The sequence below is a fragment of the Amaranthus tricolor genome, chromosome 2 (genome assembly GCF_026212465.1).
Source record: "Amaranthus tricolor cultivar Red isolate AtriRed21 chromosome 2, ASM2621246v1, whole genome shotgun sequence".
NCBI lineage: Eukaryota > Viridiplantae > Streptophyta > Magnoliopsida > Caryophyllales > Amaranthaceae > Amaranthus > Amaranthus tricolor.
Genome location: NC_080048.1, coordinates 5,687,406 through 5,705,015, shown reverse-complemented (window position 1 = coordinate 5,705,015; position 17,610 = coordinate 5,687,406). Strand labels below are relative to the sequence as shown.

The 17,610-nt window shown below is 33.8% G+C and overlaps 3 protein-coding genes across 3 annotated transcripts; 1 reads left to right on the top strand and 2 right to left on the bottom strand.

The window, feature by feature from the left end:
* The first annotated feature begins 564 nt into the window (after window positions 1-564).
* LOC130802289 (rhodanese-like domain-containing protein 14, chloroplastic) lies at window positions 565-3,379 on the top strand. Its single transcript, XM_057666243.1, has 6 exons — window positions 565-1,025; window positions 1,287-1,333; window positions 1,954-2,046; window positions 2,160-2,298; window positions 2,389-2,491; window positions 2,728-3,379. Exons 1-6 carry the CDS (start codon window positions 815-817, stop codon window positions 2,840-2,842), a joined length of 708 nt encoding a protein of 235 aa, XP_057522226.1. The 5' UTR covers window positions 565-814; the 3' UTR covers window positions 2,843-3,379.
* Window positions 3,357-11,496, bottom strand: LOC130802280 (uncharacterized). Its single transcript, XM_057666230.1, has 7 exons — window positions 10,182-11,496; window positions 9,940-10,086; window positions 6,892-6,990; window positions 5,438-5,629; window positions 5,171-5,290; window positions 4,726-4,797; window positions 3,357-3,966 (listed from the first exon to the last, which is right to left on the bottom strand). Exons 1-7 carry the CDS (start codon window positions 10,440-10,442, stop codon window positions 3,742-3,744), a joined length of 1,116 nt encoding a protein of 371 aa, XP_057522213.1. The 5' UTR covers window positions 10,443-11,496; the 3' UTR covers window positions 3,357-3,741.
* A 3,832-nt stretch (window positions 11,497-15,328) lies between these two features.
* On the bottom strand, window positions 15,329-17,264 carry LOC130802270 (AAA-ATPase At2g46620-like). Its single transcript, XM_057666219.1, has one exon. The coding sequence runs from the start codon at window positions 16,973-16,975 to the stop codon at window positions 15,536-15,538; it is 1,440 nt and encodes a 479-aa protein (XP_057522202.1). The 5' UTR covers window positions 16,976-17,264; the 3' UTR covers window positions 15,329-15,535.
* Window positions 17,265-17,610: the final 346 nt, after the last annotated feature.

Genomic DNA, 17,610 nt, shown 5'->3' with positions numbered 1-17,610 from the left:
ACATTTTCACATCAACTACTCTTTTAATTCTCCCTTTTGTGTGAGCGGACTATTTAAGTACATGTACCAATCTTTAAACTTTTCTAGTCTAATATGTTCTTATTTTTGTATGAGACGGTCTTACAGTAAGACGCATCCCATATATAAGTAAATAGCTTAACTAATACAGATTATTTGCATATTGACTTCTTATTTTGAGTTCGTCTCACCGAGAAACAATCTTTCACAAGAGTAACTCTTTCTAAATTATTCTTAAACTTCTTTGGTCGTGTCTACTCCCTCCGCCCCTTTGCATTTGTTACACTACATTTTAAAGTTCACTTTGATCAACATAATATAGTAAATTCTAAGGAACACATAACGTTATCTTGATCTACAATATGATTCTAATATTTTATTTGAGTATCTACCATAACATACCCTTTGTTATGCTTTTTTTATTACAAGGTAGGTGGTAATCTAGATGAAAATCAAACTCAAAATCTTTTCTTAAAAAGTGGTATCTGTTCTCCAACTGAGATAAGAGTCGATTTTTTTTTTGCTCTTAATACACCATCCCCTAAATATTACCAATCAAATCAAAAGAAAGACAAAGAGGATGAGAATATATCCAAATAAGACTATACCCACCAATAAAAAACCACAAAATGAGATTTTTTCCTAACCAAAATATCTTCACCACAGCAAGAAACATGGTCCACCACTTGATACACAAACATCAGTTCCATCTCCTACAATCTAAGACCTGCAAAAACTAACCCAGAACTAGAACAAATTCCAATCACAGTAGTGTTCTAATTTTTAAGTCATAAAAATGGCAACTTTCACTTCAATTATACAGAACCAATCAATTTCATCTTCATTATATCAAAAATTTCAAGATTCATCTTATCTTTACTCAAACTCTGCTCAATCATCTTCTTTAATGATCAGTTCTGCAAGAACTACAGGCGGTTTACACTACCGATGTTCGCCTGTGGGATTAAGCATCCGAAATGCAGCAACTAGACCTGCTAAATCACCAGGTACATAAGATTTTTTGGTTTTAGAATATGTACATGGACAGAGTAAAAACATGCAATAATTTATTACGCCCGATTAATCTTATATGTTATAAATTTTTGGGGCTATAAAAAGATAATCAAGCTAAAGAAAAAGTAACATATGAACTAATGTAAACAAAAGTAACTTAAACTGGATCATGCGCAGTCGGGCACCTTGCACGTCCCTAAAACCACCATGATCATGTATCCTGACTTTCTGGTTGATTATTTTGGAGGGATTAGCTGAAGAAGAGTGGAAGGTTAAGCGCGAAGTTTTGCTCAAGAACAAGGTATGGTGCTCAACTGCTCAGTGCTCATCCTGCTGTTTTGTTTTAGCCCCCTTCTGGACATCTCAGATTAAAGAGTGAACATGCCCGACTATCTAAGATACTAGCCAGACACTAGAAGTTTTCAAAACAAACCGGATGACCCAAAATTTACCCGAACTTGTAACAGAATCCAATTTGACTCGATTGCAAAAATGATTTACAATTATGTAAAATGGACACAAAACCCTATTCCAAACCGACCCAAAACACCTGACCCGATGACACGAATAAACACGTCTATCAGAAACAACGTAGTCCGTAGTAGTGTCGAATGTGTAGTCGAGACTTGGAAGAGAGATGAAATGAACTACTCTTGTGAGAAACCGTCTCTCAATGAAGCGACCTCAAAACCAGGAGCCCACATGTATGAGGGCATGTCTCACAGTGAGACCGCCTCATACAACAATTTGTGAGATGAAATTTGTGATGTGTCACTTACAGACTGTGAGGTAAAAGGTGCACGTGTGATACTCTTACCTTCTCTTACACCAGAAAAATCATAGCAAGATACACTGAAAAGAGGGTGCATCCTGCTAGGTATCCTGACCAAAATGTTAGTATTAATCTCAATAACCTTGCAGGTAAGAAGTGTAGATCCGAAAGAAGCTCTGCGTCTACAGAAGGAGAATAACTTTGTGATTCTTGATGTACGGCCAGAAGCAGAATTCAAAGGGGTGAGACAGTTGATTTAATTGCATATAGCCAAGCTTAGTGCAATCTGAAACTCGGACTACTCAAAAGTGCAGCATGAATTACTCAGTCGGTTTATGTTTTGAATTTTTGACAGGGCCATCCACCAGGGGCAATTAATGTGCAAGTATACAGACTTATAAAGGAATGGACGGCATGGGACATTGCCAGGCGAGCTGCATTTGCATTTTTTGGCATCTTTTCAGGCACTGAAGAAAATCCAAACTTTCTACAAGGTAAGAATGGGCAGCATTCAGTATATCAATGTCTATTATGATGAATGCAAGTGACTCACCGCCTATCGATCATTTCCTTTACATTGACAGAGGTTGAATCAAAAATCGACAAAAACGCCAAGATCATTGTGGCCTGTTCATCTGGTGGCACTATGAAACCCACCCAAAATCTTCCTGAAGGTCAACAATCAAGGTACACAAGATAGTTCTCAAACAATTTCATCTATAATTCCTTACTATTTATACATCTAGTTTCATCCCATGTTTTATAATCCTCCTTCACGGTGAAAACATTGATCAAACTACATATTACTATCGGTTTATTTAGACCTTATTCAATAAGCTTTCTTTCGAGAAGCATGATTTACACAATATATAACAATAGTTCTAACCTTATGACTTGTGCCAACCGCAAAATCCCGTATCCAGGTCATTAATAGCAGCCTATTTGCTTGTACTCAATGGTTACAAGAACGTCTTCCACCTAGAGGGAGGTCTTTACAATTGGTTCAAAGAAGATCTTCCAGGAGTTTCAGAAGAATGATATAAATCATGATATCATGAAGTTAATTTTGTACGTGTGCTAGACATCCTGTATGTATAAACAATGAGTTTGCCTTACATAGAGCTGCAGTTATCTTCGTCAACATGACCCGAGCATTCCTTGTACATTTTCATCGAGAAAATTGCACATCTGTATTGATATAGTTGGCTGTCACTTAAAAAAAATAATTATCGGAAGCTTATTTGTATTATGTCAAGCCAATATAAGAACTCATGGGGATCGTTCAGTGGTTGTTGTGACCAACATTTCGTTCGCAGTAAGTTCAGAAATCTTTATAATAACAATTTTTCTACTTTGATACAGGTGATATTTTGTTCTCTATCCTAGAAGCTCAAAAGGCTCGTGAATCTAGGTGTCAATTCGCATTGGTAAAGAATCAATCACAGAACCATCCATGACACCACTAAATTGTAGACCATGATCATATGTAGTGATTCGTCATGGAGAAATTTAGAGGTAATTAAATGATCAGAAAAAAAAAAAAAAAAAAAAAAAAAAAAAAAAAAAAAAACTAAAGGGTAAATATGATATATCTCAAAATGATAATTAAATCAAAAGAGTTACAAAAACATTTGATTTTAAGTGTAACATACAGTTCTGTTAGAAGGGAAAGATACCTCTTTCAAATGGTGCAAAACTGAAATATTCACCAATGTGCATTGCAGAATCCAAGAGTTGACAATCCTTCAAGTTTCGTAAAGAGAAACAACCTCCATGAGTGTCGTATACATTGCAAAATAAAATATGAATCCTGTTGATTGATTTCATGCTCATGAAATCATTCATACAATTATCAACACCGGTCCCTTCGACATCCTTGAGCTCTAAGTTTACTTAGGCTGATAAATATTTGCAACTGCACAGTAGTTTATGCCTCTTTATGATTTCAAAGAAGCTCTTGCCATTTCAAGAGCACCCTCATAAGTCTTATTTCCACCAATAAAACCACTCATATGCACAAATACAGAGTCAGGGATCCCTGCTATCTCAGAGAGTTCTTTTCCCTCCAAACCTCTCCACTGATGAGGTAAAGGCTTCCGACTTTCAAATCTATATGGTCCAAGTGCCACTGCCTGAACACGCCATGAAGTTTGCCTATCATCCTGCATATAGAAAAAAGGATAATGAGCAATACGTTGTATAACGCCATGTTCAAGGATCAATCATGTCGTATTATTCTTTGTCAGGATTAAGACTTTAGCATTGTTTTGTGTTGTGAATATGGGCACATATGTTAGAGAAAGGAGATGGCATGAGGAAGAACTAACAATGCACAACAACCACAAAGCATGAACAATGCTTTATAGACAACAACACGAGTATTTAATGGTACGTTAAGGAACACCCTTCCCAAATCAAAGATTTGTATTTCTTAATGACAATTCAACAATCATATTAAGACTCCCTCTCTCAAACACACCCTCTAGTGTTTGGAAACAATATGCACTCCCATGGAGTTTTGTCACATACAAACACTTTTGTTCCCTCTAAGGATTCAACTACCCAAAATCAAAGTGTTTGCGATCTTCCCCATGCTTTCTTCTGACCTTGGGAACCCCATTTTATAAGCTCAAAGGTCAAAGAAGTCATACATAGAAATCCCCAAAAGAAGTCATTCATGGGTGATTTTGTTTTTCACTCAACAATCTCCCCCTCAAGACCAAATCTACCCCCTTCATCAAATGTCACCCTTCTTGGTGCCCAAATTAATCATCAATGGATGATTTGGTTCTTGGCTCAAAAATATGTGTCCTCTTTGATTATGTACAAAAGCATTCACAACCAACCCCTACACCCATAACAAAAGAAAATACAAAAAGGTGAGCTGGTAACTCAAGATACAAGCTATATGCAAACATTACCTCATAGATAACATATTTGATGAAAGGCTCAACCTTCATTTCCTCCTCAAGCTCAAAGATGTGAAGCTTCCACTTTTCACAACCAAAAACAGGAGATTAGTGAAAAGCAATAACACCTTCCAGTTCCCGTGGCAGTTCTCTTTACATTAGAAAGGGATAAACAGGGAAAAGGTCAAGAATAAAATAAATTACATACAGTTTCCATAAAACATTAGAGAAAGAGGTTTTCTCTTAACCTTCCTTTGAAAGGAACAAAAGCAAAAACAGATAGAGGCCAATAACAGATTAAGGCTTATGGAAGAGAAAGTTGCTAAAAAAATTAACTACATGTATTAAAGCACGACTATATTTGAATTTTAGGGAATTCTTCACAGCAAAAAGATGAACAAAAAAACTAGGAAGCTAGTTAGGCATTTCAATTCAATTGTGTCAGCACACTACTTACAGGACAAGATTTCTTGAGCACCATGATTTCTCCACTAGAATCAATATCATGCCTTGTAGCAAGACACTCCATAACGATGGATCTAGCAGGTAACCAAGATTGTTTATGAAAATGGATGCTCTGTGACAGAAAATAGCTGAATGTAAACAAAGGCAAAGGAATCTTTGTGTCAATGCATCCAGCAACAGCCGAGTATCACAAGATAAAAAAGGAAACGAGAAAATTTATAAGTATGACGACACAGCACAAAGCCACAAATAATTTCACCTCCAAGAATTCACTCCCTGCCAGTGCCATTGCCTTCTGAAAGGCATCATTTTCCCGCTCGGCTGACTGATCAGGATCTGTCCAGCTAAGATTTAATCTTCCCACTCTAGATGATAAGTATGTGTTAATGAAATATTTAGGAGTTGCATCTATATAATATTGATTGATTCCATTATCAACAGCATCAACTGCCTGCCATAATAGGTAGAGTGCATCAATCTCTGTTATCAATAAGTAAATAATAAAAATCAGAAAAGAGTAAAAGACAAAATAAATATAGAAGTTGGGTCCCAATAAACCTCCTCTTCTCCTCACTCTGATCTCAGAAAAGAAAATAGAACAATACCAAAGCTGTCAAAGCCTTAATCTCATAGAAGAAAATGAGGTCACATAGCTAGTCTCTTTGAATAATTACCATAACCCAAGGCCAAATTCAAATCACCCGATGTGGGTCCATATGAACACCAAAGAAAAATGAATCATCTTCTTTCGAAGTCTACTGAAGGACATATAATCAACTTTTTTCAATAAAAATTTAAATGAGCGAGAACCCAACTGAATTTGCTGGAGAAATCAGTTATGTACAGAAAACCAACTGGTTGATCATTAGTACCTCACTATGAGACATGATATCATCCTAGTGTAAGAAATGTACTTCACAAAAGTACACACTAAGAAACAAAGAACCTAAGAGAGCTTGTATCACCATATGACATTTCAATAGATGAGGAAATGCATTCTACACCAAAACTAGAGCTTCCAAAGTTGTGTGTTGAATGAACATCTTCGAAGACATGCAAGGCCAAGCAAACTCACTGATGTTTTGGAAGATACTAAATGTGATCAATAAGACGACATAGCAAGTCTAACAAACTTAGGTCCATGCCACCATTACTTTTCACTTTGAACACATAACATCTGAATAAAACTAAAATGATAAGCATTCTCTCCAGAGGCAAACAAAATATAAATTGTATCATGTCTCATTTCTATATCCTGGCTTTGATTCTGCTAAAAATTGGCCAATGTTCTCTCAGAATCTTCTCTCGAGAAGGTATCAGAAAAGTGCTCATCTTCTTTGCACTCCCCTTGTTTTACTAGGTCGTTTAAAAAGATTTATGTGCTTGGCACACTCCCAAATCCAATTATCCTTGAATGTGCAGGGAGTATGACTCTGTTTACCATATAAATCATCTGATGCCATTTCTGCCCAAACTCCCGAAGCCAAATCAAAGACAGGTAGAATATATGGTGAGTAAAGTTTCATAGTGAAAAGAGGATGTATCAAACAAAGCACTCAGACCATTCTAAACTGATCAACCAGAGAAAAAAATATCATACACTAAGTCACAAGGAACTAGTAAAATATAACGTAACAAAATACTTAGGCAGACATTAGGAGGAACGCTGGACAACCATTCAGCAGACTGATCAACTATGTAAAGTTTGACTACCTCAACAAAATTCTTGTAAACAGCTAGAAACAAGCGATGCACATCTGGGTGTTCCTTATCAAGTTGAAGCTCCTTTGCGATTATCTCCTTTCCATAATGCTATAAGAGAGAAAAGAAAACAGATATCAACACGAATGTTAAATTACAAACCAGCAACAACAATTATCAGCTAGCAAAACTTAATCTTAAATGCAGAAAGCACTCATCAAAATCTTATGTGGCTATCATCATATACACTAGTCTTCTAAGATGTAAAAGATCAACACATAATGTCAAGATCCAAATGAATATATTCAGGAGCACTTTTCACAATTATATATGTTAGAGTTTGATCCAAATAAACCAAGAAAGAATTCAAGAAAGATCAAAAACAGAAAATGCAAAACAAAGAAAACAACACACAATTTGGAAGGTGGAGAAAATCCTAATATCAATGTGATATTAGACTATAAAACTCCACCCTTAACAATTGAATGAATATGAATGCTCTTGGGTATTAAATACAAACTATAATCCACTCTTGATGAGAATCCCCCTTAGGATTGTAAAAAAACCCCAAAACCTCTCACTAAAACCCTAAGTATTTGAATGTGGTTCTTAACTCAATTCCCAGTTGCGAATCAACAAATGATCTTACATACATATGTACAATGATATACAATAGCCTTATATAAGCTTTGGAGCCATAAAAGGAGATAAATGAATGCCCATGAACTGCTTTGAAAACTGTCGCTTAAAACAGAATATCCCGAACATTCACTCGACCGGGTCGAGCGATACATGTGAGGTCTAGCGGGGGTCGAGCGAGGGATCAGAATGTAAACAGAAGCTTCTAATCTCTTGCTCGATTGGTCGAGCAACCAGTCTGGGTCGAGCCTGGGTCGAGCAGGCATCAGGTAACAAAACTAAACAGTCCCAATCATACGCCATTCATCAACAACCCACATAACACCTCAAACATCCAAGGAACATATACATCACATCCTCGAGCCCTTGAACAACTTAAATTTACAAATCTCTAACAATTAATCTCATGTTTAGTATGTTTAAAATAAGAAAAAGGATATAGATACAAGTATACAAACTAAACCTTCAATTATAAAGTTTCAGACATTCATCCTTGCAGTTACAAAGATGCTATTTCAAAGTGACAATTAAGATAGCACATACATACCATGAGTTGTTTCCCAAATCATAATAAAAGTGGATATATTTCATAAACCATTTTAGTTTAGCCCATTGGAATTACTAGAATACTCAAAATAATCAGAAACCTTAACTTCCAAAACAATTCACAAAAGCAACCCCAATAAATAATCACCCACCTAAAAAAAAGTATACAAACAACATAAACGTGTCTGTCCACATCCACAGTCCACAACGAAACAAAAGTGAAATGCCAAGTACTAAGATCATCTGGAAGAGTGCTCAGAGAAGCAATAATGTGGCTCTAACTTGAAAAGTTGCAGAATGCTGCAGAAACTTGCTGGAATGTATGCTTGAACAAGCAAAGAAGGGGCAGCAAGGCAAAGGATTTTAGATGAGGCTGATCGAATGAGAATTCGGTTTGCTCAAATGAGCAATATGCAAATGGCCAGACTGTAGCTTTATGGGAATACTACTCGATGAGCAGCAGAGTACAAGAACAAGATCTTGTCCGAGCAAGTGTGCATTGAATTGAACAGCCAGTGCAGCTTCAAGAGGAATATTGCTAGGTCTAGTTTCAGGTGTGCTCAGGCGAGCCAAAGGCTTGCCCTTGCGAGAACTGTTTGTGCTTGAACTAACATGTTTTCTCTGAACATTGAGTTTTATGTCTTGCATGCGTTCTAACTTTGACAGGTTCTAAAAACAATTTCTCTGAACTTTTGTGGTCTTTAAGAAAGCTTCATGAAGACCAAATTAATTTGCGGTGAAAATTCCAAGAGAATTTGTAGAGTGTAGAATGAGAAGAGAACACCACCATTAACTGGGAGTAATCTTGTTAAAAACTACTCCATTTGTTATTGGGTGAAGGTAGCTCAAGGAGCTTGTCGAAGCTAAAGCTAAGTTAATTGACAAATACAAGTGAGAAAGTGCAAACACTAAACTATGAGTGTTTTGTCTTCCATTGTAGGCAGGGGCAAAGCCGGATTTTGAACTAAGAGGGTCAAATAGTCGATATACATGGAGTTGAAGCTTCCCTATTATTTTGCCTTTAAAAAAAATCAAGTATTTTTGACTCCTTATATTCGCCTTAGTAAGCCTCAAAGATAAACACTAATACAATTAAGATAGCAAAAACACAAACACAAAAAAAAAGATCAATATTATGAAAGAGAAAGAGTATGACATCATAATATAAATTTGTTAGTTTGTTTAATAAAAAAGTTACAAGCATAAATTGGAATTGAACCCATGACCTTAAGTTCCAAATGTACTACTCTAAGTCCCTAACCATTGAGTCATAGACATTTATTCACTCTTCATAATATATATCATATATTAGCAAGAGATTCAAAGCTAAAAATACAAAAGATTGCGTTTTTAACGAGGGGTCATGCCTCCCCGGCCCCACTGTAGCTTCGCCCCTGATTGTAGGAGCAACCACAACTGAAGGTGTTTGCACTCGAGGAATGAACACTTAGCGGGTGGTAGTGAGTTTCCAATCAGCTGTAATTTTATATTAACTACATAGAAGAAATCCGAATTATTAAATATTATGGTTGAAATAGTATCCAAAGATTTATTACTATAAATACTTGTCCATCCTCAATTTTTCCTTTGTATCTGTTGTGCTTACTCAAGGCACATTTCTACTAGCTTACATGTTGATTTAGCTCTGTGTCCTTCTTACCTTTCATTTATGTGTCCAATTCATAGTGCAAAAACAAGGTCGCGGTGGCCGCATTGGCCGTGAAATCATCCGTGTTGGCCGATTAAATCCGTTTTGCTAACGTTACCAAAACTATTTTTGCATTATGGTCCGCTTTCACATCAAAAAGAAACAAGAAAACAGAAAATTACAAAACTATAAAGATCAAAATTTCAAAGAGAAATTTCATCAAACACCTTGTAGACAAGTCCAGCACTACTAAGTTTGGTCCCAAAACCATGACCAAAAACCTCCTCAAAACCCTTCTGATGATGATCATACCGATCTCGGCTCGAATCATAAACTCCACCAACATCTAAGACGGCATCCAAAGAATCCAAAACCTGCCCACAATTCCATAAAACACAAGAATAAAACCTATGTCAATGAATGAATAAATTAAACTAAAAACAGAAAAAACGAAAGTGGGTTTTAGTACCTCAAAATCTCGAGTTCGGATGATGTGAGAGTCAGCGAATTTGGAAGTTTGGCGAAGGATAAAACAGCCGAGAGCTTCGTCGCTGTGGAAGCTGCCATTGTGGGTTCCTACTCGTTTTGGAAGGTGGGGTTTGGATGAGAGAAAATGGCGAAAATTTGGTTTAAATGAATTTGTGAAGGATGAAATTTTAGGGTTCGGTCGACGGAGAAGAAATTGTAGCGGGGAACTCCATTGCTGTAGCCGTAGTTTTGTTGCTGCCATAGTTGAGATTCTTGAGAGGAATACCGTTGGAACTTGAGGGAAGGCGGGAATGATTACAGAAAGTTAGGTATAGCAACGATTCGGTTACGGTTTGGGTTGGATTCGAACAAAAACGGGCTGAGTTGACTCGTATTAGAAAGAAAAACAAACTCAAATAGGCAAGACCGTTAGGGTTAAATAAAGTTTGGTCTAAACGGCAAATGTAATCATAATTTAAATATTTAGTTTTTTTTTTGAACGGTACGTATTAAAATTGGATAAGATCAAGAGTAACCAAAGATACAAGACTTTGAGGGAAGGGATACATATAGATAGTTATCTCCTGTAGAACCCAAGTTCCACCTAGACACCATATGAGGCGCGGTGTTGCCACTACGACGAACCACACTACGGCTAACACCCCTAAAGGAGATCAGTAGAGAGCAGATCCAATCAAGGAGAACATAAAAAAGAAAATTAGCCAAGTGTAGAGTTGGTAATCTCCTTGAACATAGTTGCATTATCCCCTTCAAGGTGTATAAGAGAAACCCATTCTGATGGCTAATTCCACTCCAAACACAACAGCAGCAAGTTCACTTACAGGCGTCCACCATGTCGCGTGTACTCTTCAAACACCAATAGCTATTAGATTACCTTGAGCATCATGACATACAACTCCCAAATCCCTATCAGTACGATGTGTCACATGATCGCATCGACATTGATTTTAACCCAATTGGATTCTGAAGGAGACCATAGAGAAGGCAAAGAGATGGGCCGACCTTGAGGAGCAAAGACCTTGCTAGCATAGGATTTGTATTCCCAGACCATGGTAGTGAAGCTAATGACGACATCAACAATGTTTTTAGGTCAATCTTCAGAGATCACTTTATTTCTCATATGGTTTAGCCCACATAGCAGTAGCTATCAAAATCAGCATGTCATTCGAAGCGTTTTCCACCAACCAGCCAAACATATCACTGAAGGAAGTTCTCAGGGCCCTCGCAAGCAGTAACCCTCCTCGATGGTCATCCCACACTGCCTTATCCAATTTCCAATCCACAAGAACATGACATATGGATTCTGCATCATCCTGGCATCGATCACATAATGGGGTGTAATAGTCTGGGTTAAAGTGAACCGGATATTCACATGTAAATATGAATTTCGGATTACACGTCAGACATTTAATTGTTTCTAAAATCGATGACGTTCTAGAGATAAAGAAATAAGTAATCAAAGGAAAACAATAAAAAATAAATCAGCGGAAGTCTTCAAATTTACAACTTGAGAGCCTAAAGGCCGCATCAAAACCAGATAAAGTCCAAAATATAGCGTACTTGCTAAAAAAAATTTAAGCGATAACTAGAAACGATATAAACTTAGATATGTAGTCAGCACATTAACAGGTTCTAACATTTGAATCCTCACACACCAGCCCCACCTGCAAATCTACCTGTTAGTTGTCAAACGACAACATCATAGCAAGCACCAAAGACCACAAACCAATACACGTCAGAGACTTCATATAATGTATTATACAGGCTACATACAAGCAAAGGCTCTAATAGTTAAAACTCCTTTCAAATTATTTTTGGTGTCTAAGCCTTAAGAGATAAGCAACATCACATAATCGAATGAACACAACATTACTTCACATAATCAATTACAAAAGCATGGTCTAAGCGTGTACCAGATAGCATGGTAAATCAATTCAAGACACTTTCACAACCTCTTATGAACCGAGGTCCTAAACACAAATACACACACAAAATAAAAAAACACGTATTAGAACGTGTTTATACATTCAATTCATTTTATACCATCAAGGCATCACTAAACTTCATAATTTTAAATGATTAAATATTAATCACAATAATTTCTTAATTTTAAAATGCAACCAGAAAATTTATTGGTCTTTTCGGACAGTTTCGAAAATTCAAACAGAAAATCCAACTTCATTACTATATCCGGAAGGCATCAATTATGCTGAGTACCAAATTTCACAATTTTTAACTCCCATTTACTATTTTTAACTAATTTTAGCGTTTAAGTGACCTTTAGTGCAATTGGTGAACGAAACGACAAACAAAACACACTCGAATGTCGAGGTTTGTGGCGCGCCTGTCGAGATACACCTATTGTCTAGATTTTTATTATTTCATTTAAATATTTATATTCCTTTAATTCTTTTATTTTAAATTCAACAATTTCTATTCTTAATATTTACAGTTCAACACATATTACCACAAATCCTTCTTAATAATGAAATAATCAAAATATGAGCATTCACACATACACAAATCTCAACATCAAATTAAAGACAACATAAAAAGAAAATATAAATAATTATATTAAAACATTTTTTATCACTCATCAATTATATAAATATATATATTTTTCTCCTTTATGCATAAAAATAAATGGAAAAATTATTGTGAATAATCCAACCTATTTTCAATTACCTGTCAATAATCCCACCTTTTGAAAATTTTTTAATAATCCAACATTTGCTTTCAGTTTGTTGCTAATGGACCCTTTTGAAATTGACCTGCTATATCAGGTTACTTCTCATCTTCTCCTTCTTTAAAATAATACAACCTATTTTTCATTACCTGTCAATTATCCCACCTTTTGAATTTTTTTTAATAATAATTCAACCTTTGTTTTCATTGTGTTGCCGATGTACCCTTTAAGAAGCTAAATACTCAATTTCTCTTTGCCACTAGTTTATAATAATCCAATATATCTCATCCATATATTTTAAGTCTCTTTTAATTTTTTTTTAACACATTTTCTCTTCAATTATTATCAAAAAATTCATGTTTTTTAAAATATTCAATTTCTCTTTGCCACTAATTAAAAAGGTATTTTACTTTGAAAGGATGTGAAGAACTTACGACTATTATTAATTTTTTATAATTATATTGATTATAAAATTTTAACATGTAAATTTAAACTTGATAAAGATAATATATAACGGGTTAGCGGGTACACGACTAAATATATTTTATAGCCCATGACCCAACCCGTTTAAGGCGGTCGGGTACCTGACCCGAATTATATTATTTTTGAAAATCCAATTTAGGATGCAGGTCAGCGGGTTGGTGAGTCGGGTCAAGCGGTTCGGATTTTTCAACACCCTTAGTTGATGGGATATGTATGTAAAAATAATTACTATTTATACAATGATCATCTTCATAAGCTTGGGAAATAATAACAATTTCAATTAGCTTCTTAAAGGGTCCATTGGCAACAAACAAAAAGTAAAGGTTGGATTATTAAACAAAATTTTAAAGGTGGAATTATTGGCAGGTAATGGAAAATAAATTGGATTATCATAAAGAAAAAGAAGATGAGAGGTAACCTGATATAACAGGTCATTTCTTTGAAGGGTTTATTGGCAACAAAATGAAAGCAAAGATTGGATTATTAAAAAAATTTCAAAAAAAGAGATTATTGGCATGTAATTAAAAATAGGTTGGATTATTCACAATAACTTTTCCTTTATTATATTGTATGATGTATGATTTTAGTTGTTAGGTACAAGACGTACAACACAAACCAAATTTTTATGGTCCATTACTAAGATAAGATATTAATAGATAAAAATAAGATTTCATATATATTACTATTAAAAAAAATTCAAAAGGTGGAATTATTGGCAGGTAATGAGAAATAGATTGAATTATTATAAAGAATGAGAAGATGAGAGGTAACCTGATAGAGCTGGTCAATTTCTAAAGGCTCCATTGGCAATAAACTGAAAACAAAGGTTGGATTATTAAAAAAATTTCAAAAGGTGAGATTATTGAAAAGTAATTGAAAATAGGTTGGATTATTTACAATAATTTTTCTATAATAAAAGAGTTGAATAATTTCAAATGGTGGCCTTACTATATATGATGATTTGGTAAAAATCTATTGGCTGCCTATTGCTAAGATGTTTTCAATAAATGTCAACGAATTTATAAGTGCATATTAAATTTGCTCTCTTAGACTTCTTTTACAAGTTGTAGGTTTAACTTAAAATTGTCATTGTTTGATAGTAAGAGAATCTTTCATAATTTAATATTTTTTCACAAAATCTTGTGAAAGACAGTCTCTTTGAGAAACTATCTCTAATTGGACCGGCCCATAAAAGAAAACGTAAAGTAAGAATAGGCATTAAGCTTTAATGGACTAGGCCTGAAAGACGTCTCTTAGGACACGGGTTGTATTAGAATTTACTAACTTTTTCCCTTTATTAGAATATATTAATTTTTTCCTTTTCTAGCCTTTTTTCTTTGTCATTTCTCATTATTTTATAACTTTTTTTCCATTTAAAATTAGATATAAATAGTTAATTCATGTAAATTTATTTTATTATCTAAAACTAATTTTTCCATGTGTAGTAGACAAAGATTCATTCTTTAACCCAAATTTCTCCTAAAGCTACTAACGTATAAAGTTTTTTAAAAAAATATTTTAAATTATTTATTTACGTGATTAAAGCTTTAATGAAAAGAAAATTTCTCTTGCAAACTTGATTCAAAAGTGTTATTATTAGATAGTAGTAAATCTCAATAAAAATAATTTATTTTCTGTATGATGCGATTTTATTAACACATTCGGTTTCTCAAAACTTGATTTTTTAATATCTCCACCTTAGAATTTATCACAATCACAAGTATGTTATAATTTTTTTTTTGTTTATATCTATTATTACATTTTATCAGAACTTGATAAATTTTATGACGATAATATCTAATTGCATGACTTAGAAATTAAATTTATGCACATATACTAATAACATTATAATTATAGAAATGGCTTAATCTTTTTTTGTTAAATACGTTTAATTAATTTTAGCTTCAATCATCTTTTTTTGTTCTAACAATATCATTTAGTTATTTTGTTCTATTAAATGAAAAAATGCAACTATATATAATTCAATAATAAGGGGTATTTACATGATTAATTACATCATCTAATAATTTGATGGCCTCCTTTGTAACATATATAAAAAATAAACCAACAAACACTACAAATTTTTAATATTTTAAATTATAAATTAAATTACTGTATCTGTTCCTCTGGAATAACACCTTGTTACTAAAAAAAACTATTTAGTATCATGCTCCATTTACACTCAAATCTAAAGATTCCTCCCTCCTACTATTTTTTAACCTTAACCTTCCATACATTTTTTGAATTTCTCTTATGGCATTAAGACCCTCTCTCCTAATTTTAATCTCTGACCTGTCTAATTTCTCTGGACTTGGATCTCTACCCACATTTAATTCTTGACCCGATCCATTTGAATATTTGCTTCCATCAACTTCACCTTGTAATACCTTAATAATTGCTTTTATAGCTCGATTAGGAGATAACCTATTTGATATCATAATCTCACCAACCTCAGCTGGGCTGACTCGTGATAAATTTTGTTGAAACAAATCTTCCACTTGACCAAATAACTTGTGTTCTTTTACACCCAAATGACTCAAAGCCAAAGCTTTGAACCCATTAAAATCACAAAATGGGAAGTGAATATGAACATCAACCCGACCCGGTCTTAGAACCAATGGGTCAATAGGATATTTACAATTCATTGTAAAAACCATAACCCTTTCATCACCACAACTTGACACAACACCGTCCATAAAATTCAATATTGTGGATAAACTCACACTATTTTCCTTACCCATCAAATACAAATCCAAATTCTCCACTAAAATCAATGACTTTCTAGTAGTTTGTAACAACAAAATTTTCAAATCAGACACATCATAAGCCTTCGAAAGATCAATATCATATATATCATACGATAAAAAATTCGCCATAGCAGCTGCAAAGCTAGACTTACCTGTACCGGGTCCACCATAAAACAAATAACTCCTCCTCCAAACACGTCCAATTTTATTATAATATTGCTTAGACTTCAAAAACAATTCAAGATCATTCTTAACCTTACTCTTAACATCATTATCTAACACAATACTATCAAATGATGAAGGATGAACAAAAGGAAAAGATCTCCACCGTTGATTAAACCCATCATCACTAGATGAACGGTTAAGAAAAACCCTCAAATCTTTTTTCTTATGCTCAATATCATCAACTACTTTATAAATATGTTGCATATATGACACCAAAATTCTTTTCTTATCTTTAGCCCTAATCTTCAAAATAATCTCATTTCCATTATTATTATCATATTTTTTAATAATCCAAATTATTTTAGCTTGTAAAAATGAATCTAAAACATATCCGTAATTAGTGTCTAATGACACAATAATATCACCTTGTTTATCCCCTGAAAATAAAGCTGCAAAACCCGAATCTTCTAATGAAGGTAATGATTTTATGTAAGAAAATATTTTTCTATACAAAATATTTTCTTGTAAATGATGATTATATTGTGGGATTTTATATAAAGAATATACATGAAATTGATCTAAGAGATGGATTAAGAAATTTTTAATGATGAAAAAAATGGATGTATTAATGATAATTTTAATTAGGGAAAACAAAATGGGTGTAATTAGCAACCATAATAGAATGGTGATCATTTTGGGGTGTGATGATGATGAATTTTGATGGGTTATATGTGTATAAATATATGATGTAAATAGAAAATTAAAGTAGATTTCGGTCGTGATAGGGGATTGAATTTTGTTTTATATTATAATTAAATAAATATATAAACTAGTCAAAGGAAAAGGAAGATGCATGGATAGACATTTTTTTTTGTGAGGAGTAGTAGAAGTATGACTAAAAAGATGAATATATTTGTGACGTTGGATTGTTGAAAATTGGGGTTTAATTTGAGGGATGCTCTAAAAATGGTAATGATAACGAGAGTAATGGGGTAATTGTAATGTTATATATGAGCGAAATTATATTTTTTAAAACAGTCTAAAAAGTAATTTTATATTTTTATAGTACGAGAAATGTTGATTTTATTTTTTAATATAAATTTTTTTTTAAATGTAACTAATGCGATGTGAAATAATATATTTTTGTGTTTACATAATGTTTGGAGGGGTAATCACAAACTAAGAAAAAATATCTTTGTAATTTGTAATAATTTGGGTATAGTATCATATTTTTTGTTTTATAGTTGTTGTTAGGTAGGAGTCTAAGACTCTTAAAAAGTCAAAGATAATAATGTTAAAAATTAGAGCCATCAAGGGCTTAAGAAAGT